General features: G+C 47.0%; 1 protein-coding gene across 8 annotated transcripts in view; it reads right to left on the reverse strand.

The window, feature by feature from the left end:
• ANKRD44 (ankyrin repeat domain 44) overlaps positions 1-2838 on the reverse strand; it is a 221277-nt gene extending 218439 nt beyond the window's left edge. For 6 of the 8 annotated variants that reach the window (XM_075934242.1, XM_075934241.1, XM_006117913.4 and 3 more), the window contains exon 1: positions 2615-2837. In XM_075934242.1, coding sequence (XP_075790357.1) covers positions 2615-2656 — 42 coding nt within the window. In that variant the 5' untranslated portion in view covers positions 2657-2837. Of the gene's footprint in view, positions 1-2614 lie in introns of all 8 variants that reach the window. The other 2 variants (XM_014570888.3, XM_006117911.4) reach the window with 1 other exon arrangement.
• Positions 2839-14552: the final 11714 nt, after the last annotated feature.

Here is a 14552-nt window from a genome sequence, read left to right on the forward strand (position 1 = left end):
TTAGATATGAAGAACTAATGGCTCAGAACAACTTCCTAAGATCAGTCTTAAATAAAAAGAGAAAAAAAGACTCTACGCCATTTTGAGACACTCCTGTTCTCTCCAGCAACCTCATGCAAGGGAGACAGGAATATCTGGTGATCAGCTGCACCAAACGCCACAGAGTGCCAGCAGGAGGAGCATGGATACCTCTATGACCAGGAGGAGGTCTCCCCAACATAAGAAGCACTGCCTCCATACTATGCCCGGAAGCCACACAGCAGATGAATCATGCCACTGGCACTGGAGAGTATTTAGAGCGTGCTGCCATGAGAAGGCATACTGCAAAGTCACCGTGCCAGTTCTGATAAATCTCACCTATCAGCTCTGGGGAATGTTAGAGGTGTGGGAGGGAAAGAAGAGGGGAAATTAATTCAATAAAAAAAGTTCACACTACTTCTCAGCTCTCTCTGTTGCAATATAAACTTCACAAGACGCAATTCACTTGGCTCAAACCACTGTTTTGTGCTCTACTAGCAGTGATGTAGTAAGATCCTTGTTGAGGCGTCTTTAAAACCATTGCTAAACCTTTAGGGGTTTAATTCCAAGAGCCTCATGAAACACATAATTTCAGGCTTAGGCATAAAGCACAGAAATGCTACATGACCTGTACCAACTATAGTGCAAATACTTTTAATATTATGCTGCAGCGTATACTTTCAATTTACAGATTTCACCCAAATCTTCTGATTTATGAGACTTGTTCTCTGCACTATGGGGCAAAATTAAGTCTCCCGGTGTGGAACATTGTCTTCATTTGCAGTAAGCACCACATCCAAAGATGTGTGTGTATCAAGGGACATGCCAGGAGACTTTCGGTTCTGCAGGAGATTTAGCCTTCTGTTAAATTATGGAAATGCATTCATACAGTCATCTTCCAATATTTAGTGAATTTTATTATACAAGTAGCTTGGGTTTCTTTTCCTTTCAAAAATCTGTGTTAATTGTAAGGCAAATGCCAGGGGCAGGATTTTTAGTGGAAGATTTATCTCAAAATACATAAATAAAATGAGCAAGGGAGATAGTTAAACACTTATGTCTGTATGCTTGTGAGGGTGGGGTATTTTAATAAGGGCCTGTAACTGCTGATTATAGGAGACCAAGTTAAACTAAAAATAGCTGATTAAGACAAGCAAATGTGCAACAGTTGGTACAATATATATTGATAAATTAGGCTGTGGGAACCGTAATATGACTTTACTAAATATATCAATGGTAAAAAGTAATTTAATACAAATTATAGCTGCTCTTTTATTAAAGTGAACATTTTAACATAAGCTGACAGATGAATATTGCAATTTTCTAATAACTTGCAAACAATCATGGCAACCAAACCAAAAATGCACTCTTTAAACATAAAGGCCTACTAGAAAAATAATTACCATGTATCACAGTAATAAACAGCACCGAATTCCTAAAAGAATGTTAATAGACCTTAGAGACCTTTCAAAAATAGCCAATATCCATTTTTATCCTGTCTCTCAACTCTGAGAATTATAAAATGGCAAGTTTGACTTGAAAGTTGGACAATATATCAACTCTAACTTAGCAATGAGTAACATTTTCAAAAAATAAATGAACAACAAACGCTTTTCCATATAGAACCCTAGGTTCACCTAAGTAACAAACATAGGCCCCAGTTCTGCTAACTATTCTTTGTGGGAAAGGAACATAGAGTCCCCCCCGGATTTCAACTTGGATTCACAGGAGCAAGCTTGTGGCTTTCAAATCTGATGCTGCATTTCAGCTGACTTCGGTGGGAGTTTGGGGTGTCCAAACAAGGAATGCAAAAAGAGGTCTATCACTGGTTAAACCACCTAAATGGCTTAAAAAAAAAAAACACTTGTTGTGTTTTCCCTCTGAAACAACCTTGTATAAGGAAACCTACTTGAGAGGTTGTATTATCCTGATTAAAAAGTGACTAGGAATCTGACAGCGTTTGAACAGCCAATTAACAACCACGCGCACAGCTGCAAAGTGTGATGCGCGTATGGAGGAAGAGGCAACCTACACCACTAACTCCAACAACTCAATAATTAATCCATTCGTTAGATGGAGGAGGAAATGCAGCTAGTCCATTTAAAAGTCACCCTTCTGCCTCGGCTTCCGAATCTGCCTCTGCTCTGGGCTTGGCACTGACCTCTACCTTGAGCCACGCCACTGAAATAAAATGCAGGACCATGGAGCACTTTAAAGACTAACAAGATGGTTTCTTAGGTGAGGAGCTTTCGTGGGCCAGACCCACTTGCTCAGATCCAATGTAAACACTGAAATAAAAACAGAGCGAGGCGGCGCCGGAGTGGAGCCCAGCGCTGCGGAGGAAGGGTGCGCTCCCGCAGGCTGGCTCCGTGACAAAGCCTCTGCTCTGGGCACCCCCACGCAGCGCCTTTCTTCGGGGCATTTCCCACGCAGCACAGGATTCGCCTGGCTCCTCCCGGGGCAGAGCCGCAGGCGCGGGGCGCCACCAAGCCCGAGCGGTTCTGCGCTGAGCCCGGAGCCTGCAAAGCGCCGCTGCTGCGCTTCTTCCCCACCCCGGCGCCGCCTCCTCCTCCAGCCCGGGGGTCCCGGCTCCTACCTGCTCGGTGAGTTTGAGCACGGCCATCCTGCCGCGGCACATGCAGCTTGCAGCCCGGAGAGGGGAGCGCGGCGGAGCAGAGGCGCCTGCGGCTCCCCGAGCCGGCCTGCTGCGGGAAGTCCTGGCTGCACACGCCGAGCCCCACTGACATCACCCCGCCCAGGGAGCGCTGGGCACGGACACGGCCGCCTCCTTCCCCGCCCCGCACGGGGAAAACACCAGCGCTGCTCCTGCCGCTGCTCACATCTGGGCTCCGCCTCCCCCCGCCAGGATTCTCTTTGTTCCTCTCACAGCTGCGTGTTTCCTCCCCGGCCTCTTCCACTCGCTGCCTTCAGCAGCCCCGCAGCTTCCCGGCTGCTCCGCGCTCTCCTGGGGGGGGCGAGAAGAAAGCAGGATGGAGAAGGAACCAGGAGGGGGGGGGGGGAGGTGTGGTGGGGATCAGGGATGTCGTTGTGTGGGCGGCTACACAACTGGGTGGATCTAGTTTCCCCTCCCTTGCTGCTGCTGTACGAGATGCAGGGGGAGTGGGTGCCCAGGAGGAGCTAGCTTGAAATCGGGCTTCCTGATCTGCCTCTGATAGAGAAGGGCAAGGGGCAGGCTGGAGCCAAGATACCTCCACACATACCAGCTCCCACATAGCCCACCTTGCTGCCTCCTACAGGGGCAGGCAGAAGCCGGTGCTGAGGGAAAAACATCTTCCTAGCACCAGCTCCCCAGTGCTGCTTGCCTCTCCCCCCTGGTGGGTGAAACAGGGGATGCAGCAGCTGCTTTGCAGCAGGAACCTCTGTCCCCGGGGGAGCTTGGACCCCCACCCTACCCTTAAGGACTGAGGCAGCAGCATAAGGTGGCAAGGGGCTCCTCAGGACGGAGACTGGGAGCAGAGTGGCTGCTGGCCCCATCCCCGGGCACTATAGAATAGTCAAGTAACTGCTAAGATTTCCTACAGTTACACGGCTATTCAATTACACAATATCTAACATCGCTAGCGGGGATGTGAAGGCAGGAGATGGCCCCAGAGAAGACTTTGCTCATACAAAGCCGTGTTTAGAATGAAAGGATGGGAGACATTTTATTAATGAATGAATATAATCAGGGAGTTTGGCCCAGCCCTGGTTTCTTCTAGACCCCTAGGAAAATGTGTCGAACTCATCTAAAGGCTGACAACTCTGGCTTTCCAGTGTTTGTACACTTCAGCCTGCTGCAGACCTAGACTTGCTCCACTGCAACTTGAGACCACTGCTCCTCTTTGTCATCTGCCACCACTGAGAACAGCCTTTCTCTATCGTCTCTGGAGCCCTTCTTCAGGTAGTTGAAGGCTGCTATCAAATACTCCCTCACTCTTCCCTTCTGCAGACTAAATAAACCCAAATCCCTCAGTCTCTTCTTGTAAGTCACATGCTCCAGTCCCCTAATCATTTTGGTCACCTTCCGCTGAACCCTCTCCTGTTAGCCAGAGAACTAGTGATCTCAAACTAAATTAGCTTTCAGGCCCATCCTCAAACCCACATCTATCATTGTAACCGTAGTCAGAGAGTTGTTGTTAACGGTTCTAAATCCTGCTGGAAAGGGATAACAAGTGGAGTTCCTCAAGGGTCTGTTTTGGGACCCGTACTGTTCAATATCTTCATCAATGATGTAGATATTGGGATCGAGAGTACGCTTATTAAGTTTGCAGATGATACCAAACTGGGTGGGGTTGCAACTTCTTTGGAGGAGAGGGACATAATTCAAAATGACCTTAGCAAGTTAGAGAAATGGTCAGAGGTAAACAGGATGAGGTTTAATAAAGAGAAATGCAAAGTGCTCCACTTAGGAAGGAACAATCAGTTCCATACATACAAGATGGGAAGCGACTGTCTAGGAAGGAGCATGGCGGAAAGGGATCTAGGGGTCATAGTGGACCACAAGTTGAATATGAGTCAACAGTGTGATGCTGTTGCAAAAAAAGCAAATATGATTCTAGGTTGTATCAACAGGTGTGTTGTAAGCAAAACTCGTGAAGTCATTCTGCCGCTCTACTCTGCACTAGTTAGGCCTCAGTTGGAGTACTGTGTCCAGTTCTGGGCGCCACATTTCAAGAAAGATGTGGAGAAATTGGAAAGGGTACAGAGAAGAGCGACAAGAATGATTAAAGGTTTAGAGAACATGACCTATGAAGCCAGGCTTCATGAACTGGGCTTGTTTAGTTTGGAAAAAAGAAGATTAAGGGGGGACATGATAGCGGTTTTCAAATATCTAAAAGGGTGTCACAAGGAGGAAGGAGAAAATTTGTTCCTCTTGGTTTCTGAGGACAGGACAAGGAGTAATGGGCTTAAAGTGCAGCAGGGGAGGTTTAGATTGGACATTAGGAAAAAATTCCTAACTGTCAGGGTGGTCAAATATTGGAATAAATTGCCAAGGGATGTGGTGGAATCTCCCTCTCTGGAGATATTTAAGAACAGGTTAGATAGACATCTGTCAGGGATGGTGTAGACGGAGCTTGGTCCTGCCTTGAGGGTGGGGGGCTGGACTCGATGACCTCTCGAGGTCCCTTCCAGTCCTATTATTCTATGATTCTATGATTGGGAGTTATTAGGACTTCCCCAAGGACTAGGACAGACAGTAGAGGTAAACTAACAAGGATTTATTAAACAGTAAACAAGGTAAATATAACTATAACCAGGAAAAAGATAGGACCCCACCACAGGAAATGGAACAAAACAGTCTCGACTGCGACTTAAGGTAGGGACCCAAATACCTGGAGGAATATCACGGGACAATACCATGTCTCGCAGCTCGGGACCCTCACGGCAGCGCCTGGATTCCAGATTCAATCTTAGACATCTGGAACAGCAGGATCGGAACAGTTGGATCCTCCTGTGGCCGGATCTGTTTGGCCTAACAAACCCCTTTCTCCCTGTGCCGTCGTGGGTGCAAGTGTGTCCTGACCAGAGAGGGGTGACGATGGATGTCACTCCTTGCATGCGAGTGTACCTTCCACAACCCTAAGCCTACTATGCGTGGACCTGGCATACCCGTCTGAATGACTCCTGCACTCCAAAGCCAGAGGCAGCCCTTAAGTAACCTGCTGTTACTGGGCAGATTATGATCATATGTCTACTGGATTTCCCACCAGAACACAGAAAGGGCAGGAAAAGGAGGAAGGGGAAGGGTGGCCAAAATGGAGTCCCTGTTGTTGTTTAGGCTCTCAAAATGGCGGCTGTGCCCAAGATGGCATTTCAGAGAATTTTAACCCTACATTCCCCTCCTTGCCGGCAAGAAACTCTCTCTCAAGAGATTTGATGCTGGCATCCTATTACAGGATGATATTAGGTTACAATTCTCCAGCCTTCAAATCCTTACCCTTATCCATCTAATGGTTACACTTATACCCACTATCAACAGAAATGGAACAAACAAAATTATAACAAAAGGGTATCAATAGATACCATGGGTTGCTGATTTCGGTGGGGCTGACAAATAGAAACTCCCACTAGTGTGTGTATCTGGAGGCCTGGAGAAGCCTTTTTAAAATTCTTTCAATTTGCTCAGTGGAATGGTGGACTCTCAACATCACATCTTGTCCCCTTTCCACAAGCTGCTGAATATGCATTTTTAACTCAGGATGCTGTACCAATTGACGCAATATGCTTAGATTGGCCCCCAGGTGCACCGGCTCCACATGATCGTACAAACTATATGGCTACGTCTAGACTGGCATGATTTTCCGCAAATGCTTTTAACGGAAAAGTTTTCCGTTAAAAGCATTTGCGGAAAAGAGCATCTAGATTGGCACGGACACTTTTCTGCAAAAGCACTAGACGCGGTTTTGTGCAAGAAAGCCCCGGTCGCCATTTTCGCCATTGGGGCTTTTTTGCGCAAAACAGTTTTTAGCTGTCTACACTGGCCCTCTTGCGCAAAAACATTTCCGGAAAAGGGCTTTTGCCCTAACGGGAGCAGCAGAGTATTTGCGCAAGAAGCACTGATTTCAGACAGTAGAAAGTCAATGCTTTTGCGCAAAATCAAGCGGCCAGTGTAGACAGCTGGCAAGTTTTTCCGCAAAAGCAGCCGCTTTTGCGGAAAAACTTGCCCGTCTAGACACAGCCTGAAGGTATACCTTCTATCCCCTCCATGGTACAGAAGAAGTGGTTCCCATTATTAACAAAGATTTCTATACAGGAAAATACATAACTATTTACAAATAACACAAACTTAATAGATGCTGATTGATGAGATGGTGTTGATGATGCTCCCACGGCACAAACACAGGAAAGACACAGATTAATGATTGGGATTGTCGTCGCCCTTCCAGACATTTAGCTGACTAGAATGGAACCATTTAAGATTTTTTTTTCCTTTCTTAAGAGGTATTTCCAACTGATACATGCAAGGGCTAACCTTGTTAACTATGCAGACAGGTCCTACCCACCATGGGCTGAGTGCATGGCCTTGGTCTGAGAAATATTTATATAGCACTTGGTCCCCGACCTCCCACTCTATCAGCCTTACATGTTCTAACCTCTTATCCATCTCTCCTGTATTTGATTTTAACTGCACGGCCATTTGGAACTGGATGGCACTAATATCAGTTAAGATCTTGTTCATATATGTCTGTTGCTAATCGAGGCTGATATTTGTCAGGTATCCTCATAGCTCTATCAGTCATGACCTCATGGGATATGAAGCCATGACTCGCCACAGTTGATCTGACCGCCATTAGGACCAGTGAGAGTTTGAGGTCCCAATCCTTGCCTTGGTGACATATGATCTTTCTCAGAGCCGTCTTAAGAGTCCAGTTTGTTCTCTCAACAAGACCGGAGCTCTGAGGATGACCAGCCACATGGAATCTCTGCCTGATTCCCAGGGCTTGGCAAAGGGTGTTGGTCACCTCACCCTCAAAATGTGGTCCTTGATCTGAGTCGATAACCTGAGGGAGATCGAACCTGGCAAAGGTTTTGTTCAAAAGGACTCTGGCAGTAATGGCAGCACTACAATTATGAGTGGGGTATGCCTCCACCCATTTCGTAAAGGCATCGACCACTAATAGACAGAACTTTTTGCCTCTACATGTGTTAGGGAGGGGACCAATGCAGTCGACCTGCAGTCGACACCAAGGTCCTTCTGCAAGGTGGTGGCGTAGTGGGCCTTTTACAACACAGCTGTCAGCGTTGATTTCTGTGCAACTTAAACAGGAATGGATATGCAAGGCTATGTCCTTTGTTAGTTCTGGCCACCAAGCCACCCAGAGGACTCTGTCTGCAGTCTTTTCTGGCCCAAAGTGACCCTGTTGGTGAGCCAGGGTCACCATCTCCTTTTGGAGACACGATGGAAGCATCAGGACCGGAAAAGCCTCTTCCAAATTTTTCTTTTAGGCCAGAACCAGACCATTTTTGTCCTTAAAGATTTCATAGCCCTTGCATTCCTTCCTTTCCAGTGAGCCCTGTATGCTTAAATCCTTTTTCTGCAGCTCCTTGATGTTCACCTGAGTGTCTAGATTAAGTGCAGGTTGGACTCTCATCACCAGGAGCGACAGGGTCAGAGTCCACAGTAACTCTTCTCCCCAAAGTGCTGCCTCCTTTGCTAATATATCTGCCCGATGGTTCAGTCTGGAAGCCTCGGCGGAATCTTTTTGATGGGCCTTCACCTTACACAGGAAGGTCTCCCCCTCACAGTCGGAGGCCAATTCCCAGGCATGATGTAAGTACACAACATATTTAATGGGTTTCCCATCGGCTGACCTCATGCTCTGCTGCTTCCAGACTGGCATCCAGGAAGTAAGTGCTCTCACTCCCCATTCTGAGTCAGAGCAAATGCAGATGTGCTTGCTACTATTGTCACCAACTCGGCAGCTTGTGCCAAATGGGATCTCACTGTCCCCTGCAGCACTCGCTGAGTGGAAGTCTGGAAAGCAGCATACCCTGTCTTGAGGTGACCCCCCTGGAATAGCAGCTGCCATCCAATCCGTGTTCCTTGGCTCTACCAGAGCTCGGTTCCAACTGGAAAGGCGATGCCAAGACCAGACCTGGGACTGGGAGCGGACATTTGTGTTCCTGGTCCTCCATCAGGAGTGCAGAAGGCAGTACACTTAGTTACGGTGATTTTTGTACTGTGATGTCTCAGTTAAGAAGGCTGAGAGTACAGCTAGCCAGTCTAGGGGAAGATACTCGACCCTCATTCACCTGGCCAGGGAGGACTTACCAAAGGATCACAGGGGAAATCCCCACCAGGTATTCCCAATGGCCAAGTGCCCAAATTAGGGTGAGCACCTCCCATTTGCATGCACTGAACTGTGTCTCACCCTGGAACCATATGCCATAGGCTGCAGCCCAGTTCCCTGATTTTGCAATAGAACTGCGCTGATTCCCTGGCCGGAGGTTCCTAGCTGCAGATAAAAGGGTTACTTGGGCCTAGGATAGGCTAAAGCTGGTGCAGATGCTAAAGCCTCCCTAGGTCACAAAAAACCTGCTGGTGGTTTTCTTTCCATTGACACTCTTGCCCCATCCTAAGTAACTGATATAGTGGTCTCGCCTTTTCTGCATATTTATCGATGAGTTCCCTGGAAAATCCAGTGAGACCGAGGAAGGAGCGGAGAGCCAACACATCACGAGGGACTGGCAGTTTGCATATCAGTTCCACCCGCTGTTGATCTGTTGGCCTCCTCACCTCTGGGCTCAATCGGACTCCCAGGTACGTCATCGTATCCTTGACTAGTTGGGCTTTTGTTGGATTTATCAAAAACCCACTGCTCTCAAGTTTCTCAAGAACCTCCTCCAAGACCTCTATGTTCTCTTCTCTGGTGGAAGTGGCCATCAGTATGTTGTCCACATAGCGTAGGATGCTTTCCCGGTTCCTCAAGGTCTTCCACACTGCCGAGACATGATGATGGCATATGGAGGGGGCATTGTGGAAGCCTTGGGAAACTCTAGTAAATGTAAGCTGTCTCCCTTCAAATGTGAACACAAACTTGTGCATCACGGAAGGATGCAATGGGATGCTGAAAAGGCATTCAATAGGTCCAGCACTGAGTAGCACTTGGCCCCTACTGAGATGGCTGCCATTATCTCATTGTATTTAGCCACCACGGGAGCCAACCTAGGTGTCACTTGATTGAGCTCCCTATAATCAACCATCAGGCGCCGAGTCTTCTGATCAGCCTTAAGTACTGGCCAAATTGGGGAGTTGCACAGACTTTCGGTCTCTATTAGTAGCCCCTGCTGCAGGAGGACAGTTATGGTGGTTTTTAAACCCTCAGCTGCTGCAGCTGGATACCTATATTGCCAGCCAGACCTCAGCATCAATCTTACCACACTGAACCTTGTTAGTTGCAAACACCCGCAAATGCCTTTCAGCTACCACCGCTACATTGTCATCCCACTGAGGCATCTTAACATCTTCCGGAGCTTCAGGGCTGCCACTCAATGGGACGCAGCGATTATTCCATCCTGATCCTCTTCTATGGCTTGGAGGAGTCGGTTGTAAGGCAAGTGCACTATAATACACAGTTTCCTTAGGGCATCAATGCCTAAAATGCCTTGGCCTCCCAACGATCGGAGACCGAAGGATAGCTTGGTCACAAAGTCCTGTATCTTGCTGGTAAGTGGAACGGTGAAGGATACAAGTTCATTGCCTCCTGTGTACCTCCCCAACACCTTATTGTCTCTGACAGGGATGTTACTGATGGCTGGGTCTCCCTCTGGGCTGAGGAGAGAGACCGAGGCGCCAATGTTCACCAGCAATTGCTGGCTAGTCCGTCCAAATGTTCCTGCAATAGTGGCCGATAGTGTGGGCCTACCCCAGGCATCCAGCTGGATGGGTGCTTTCCGTTGGGGCTGAGGGGACATTTGGCCCCGTCACAGTAAATCAGGTGACGACGGGATGGATGCTGCTGCAGGCTGTTCTTTCTTCCTCCTTGCTAGTCATTGCAACAGTCGTTAACCCATCTGTGTTTTCTTGCTTTTCGAATCCGCGCAGCTGCTTCCAGATGAGGTTTCTAAACTGTCTGGCTTCCTCTTTGGCCAAATGGCCACTAACCAATCCCATCATTCTTGGTGAGAGGTGTGGGCTCTTGGTAAGTCGTGGGTCCTTGAAAGGTCGCGGACTTCTGGAGCCGTTGACAGCGCTGGACTGGCTGCTTGCTAGCTGCTTCCGGGTCTGGTTGCGCATGTTCCTGGGACTGTTATGCATCTACAGGCCACTGTTCTCTGTTATTGATCAATGGGAGCTGCAGAAGTGGTGTCTGCAGACAAGGACGGCATGTGGAGATGGCATGATAGAATACACTGGCATGGTTGCCCATAATAATAATGATGAAAGTTCTGATTTAACAGCTCTTTTTATTCTTTGTGACTGGAAAAAGGCTGTTTTAGTACTCTTTCTTCCATATATATATATATAGTTAGTTAGTTAGTTAGTTGTGGGTACCACAGTGGCACACATCTGAACAAGTGCACAAGAGCTCAATATTGGTGCACAAGACAAAACTCACTCCACTCATGGATGGAAAAATCTAGAGGGAACATTGACCCATCCTGACTCTTGCACCCCCACATCCACAAACTGCACCCCAAGCAGCAACAGAAGTCCCATTAAATAAAGTCTGTGAATTCAATGTTTCATTTCTGCTATTATTAATCATTGTCAAATATCAACAATATTAAGTTGTATATTGTTAGTCATACAAATGGGCATTCTTCTACTGGCTCTTTGTTGACCACTTGTTCTGAATTTTGAAGTTTGGCTCTTTGGTTTGAAATGGTTGCCGACCCCTGCCTTTCCTGTTAGGAATTTGTGAGCTCTGCTAGGCAATTTTCACTGAAAATTTCCGTGCCTGATGGTCTTTGTCATGCCAGAATACCTAAAGTGGTGAGCTTGCATCAGCAATTTTGTTCTGCGTCAAAACGTATGTTCAGAAGAGCCATTGGCAAGACTGCAGTGCTGTCCAATATAGAGTGAGGCCCTTTCTATAGCTCATTGATTTTAACCAGAGCTACTGCCTTGACAGCTAACCCCCAGACTTTGTTGAAATACCCATTTACCAAACAGTGGTCAAAAGTAAGCATGTCAAAGAAACTTCTAGCTAAAAGCGAGCAGAAAAAATCCAGCATTTATTTTAAGTGGAAATCTGTCACTGTTTTCAATTATAAACTGCTGTTCGCAGGCATTTAGAGCTTCACTCTAATATTTGTTCTAAACTGAAACTTGGTACAGGTCGAACCTTTCTGGTCCAGTGCTCACTGATCCAGCATGATTTTAGTTAGCCAGATGCCCACTTATTACGGGTGTGGCATAATAAATCCCCCAATCCCATAAAGTTTGTTTACAGCCACCAGTCCTGGCTGTCAGTGTTTGATGCTGCTGTTTGGCTCTGATTTACCCCTCAGTGTCAGTGCTGGTAATGCTGCTCTAGACAATAGTGACTTCCCATGATACGGCAAATTCTCTGGTTCAGCACCATCAGGTCCCGAGGATGCCAGACTAGTGAGGTTCAACCTGTAGATACATATTGGGAACCTGGTCTTTTGGCTGATGAGCACACTGTTCCTTCCGGGACAGATCCCCAGCTAGTGTAAGTTGTATCTCCCTAAACCAGGACTCTCTGGTTTGGCAACGTCCTGGACCAGATGTTCCTGGACCAGAGATCCCAGGGTCGGGGGGGTCAGGTAGTTTAGCTGGGAGACCAGCAGGGAACCAGCTGGGGGCAGCGTTGCAGTCAGGAGCCTCACGATGCTGCCAGACTCTGGCCCCAGGGAGCTCTGGCCAGGCTGGTGGTACCAGGGCCACTGGCAGCTAGGAAGCCCCGGCCCTGGGCAGCCCCAGCCAGGCCAGCAGTAGGGTGGCTGTGGCCAGAGTCTGAGCCTGGCAGCAACAGCCAGAGCCCTGCATCAGCAGGGCAGGCTGTTGTCCAAGCCCCTGCAGCAGCAGTTCGGGACCTGGGCTGGAAGGAGCCAGCAGCAGCAAGGGGTGGCAGGCTGGGAATTTAAATGGAATTTGCTCATCTATGCCAGCTAAATGAATTTCAGCTGGAGTTGAGGATGTTCAGCCCTCTGAAAATCAGGCCCAGCTTTTCCCCCTGTAGGTGCTTTCTTTTGGTTTATACAATTATTTTACAAAATGCCTAAATAAGATTTTCTGAAATGCTCTGTTTCTGGCCACTAAGCCATCATGCCACCACTTCTCAGCTACTTTGCAATCCTCTGTCCTATGGTACAAATCTCTACTGGAATAGGGGCTTTCCAGGCTGAAAGAACCCAGATAGCTATCAATTACCATTTTTAAAGTCCCTGCATTTTAAATAAGTCCCTGCATTCTTAAATGAGTATTTACTCAATGGGTGCATTTAGACTGGCAAGATTTTGCGCAAAAGCAGCTGCTTTTGCACAAAAACTTGCCAGCTGTCTACACTGGCCGCTTGAATTTGCGCAAGAACACTGACGTTCTAATGTAAGAATTCAGTGCTTCTTGCGCAAATACTTTGACGCTCCCGCTCAGGGATAAGCCCTCTTGCGCAAGAGGGCCAGTGTAGACAGGCACCTTAATTTTTTGCGCAAGAAAGCCCAATGGCTAAAATGGCCATCGGAGCTTTCTTGCGCAAAAGCGCGTCTATACTGGAAGACGCTCTTTTGTGGAAATACTTTTAATGGAAAAACTTTTCCGTTAAAAGTATTTCCGCAAGATCATGCCAGTCTAGACGCAGCCAGGGTGTTTAAATTGTCACTCAGATCTATTGAGTATATTAAGTACATATTATTAATTATGAATTATTATTAATAGAAGTACTTATGGTGTGCCCAGCACAATGAGTATCTGAGTTCACTTTTCATGGATGAATTAAGAGGAGCTGACAGTAGCCACATATACAGAACAAATATACTGAGACCACAAGCCCACCCTGAAAATCACAACTTTACAGGACAGAAAAAGGATTCAGCAGGCTAAATTCCAGGAATTCCAACCACAGCAGTAAGTGGAAAGCCTAGACAAAAAGATGTGATTTACAATAAACCATGGTAAAAGTCACCAACTAGGGGGATTGACTGTATTTCTGGCAAGAAACTAGAATTAAATTTTTTATAACACCTGCTTCACATTTGGGACAGTTATCTTAATCATTCCCTATATAGGTGGAGTCTCCCTATATAGGTCAGAGTGACAGGTAGTACCTAAAGCAATTTGATTATAATGTTGGGCTTGGAAGATAATATGCAGCATTTTGACGTAGACTAGAAATCACAGCAGAACAATGTAATCTCGTACTGGTGGCTTGCTTTATTCAGAAAACTGGCACACTGCACTACCAGGAGCTTCTGAGTGCCCAACAAGCTTATAGTAAAGCATGCTGTAGCAGTTTTCTTTAAAGGTAACATGGGTGTGGATGATTCTGGTGTGGTCTTCATCTGAGATGTCAAGACTCAATCTCTTGACTTTCCCAAGATGGACAAAGATATTTCTGGCACTGTAACATTTTAAGGATTTAGGAGGTCATAAAGATAAGCCTTGCAAGACCAGAGCTTTTAAGTTACTTGGACAACAGGTATGCAAATACCTTTAATTTACAGAACAGTTAGGGTATGTCTACACTGCACAGTAATTTTCAAATAAGCTATTCTGGAATTTATTTTCAGGAATACCTTCTTTCAAAATAGCGCATCTACATACAAAAAGTGCATTGAAATAGCGCTTAGCTATTTCGAAATAGAGCGTCTACACTGATTGGACACTAACTCGCATTTAAGGCCACCCAGAACCACTTCAGGCAGGGCATCAGGTCAGCAGTGACTTCCTGGAGCTACTGCCTGAGGCTACCTGAGACTTGTGCTTAGAGGACCCCCACCCCCTCCACATACAGACATTTCTCAGGTTCTTCTCCTGCTTGCCTACCTCTCTGAGGGAAAGCAAAGGATATTCACTGCATGCTTTGGTTGCCCTGTTGGACACCACAGCATTCCCAGCTCTGGAACTG

This window comes from Pelodiscus sinensis, chromosome 7, assembly GCF_049634645.1.
Source record: "Pelodiscus sinensis isolate JC-2024 chromosome 7, ASM4963464v1, whole genome shotgun sequence".
In the NCBI taxonomy this organism is placed as follows: domain Eukaryota; kingdom Metazoa; phylum Chordata; order Testudines; family Trionychidae; genus Pelodiscus; species Pelodiscus sinensis.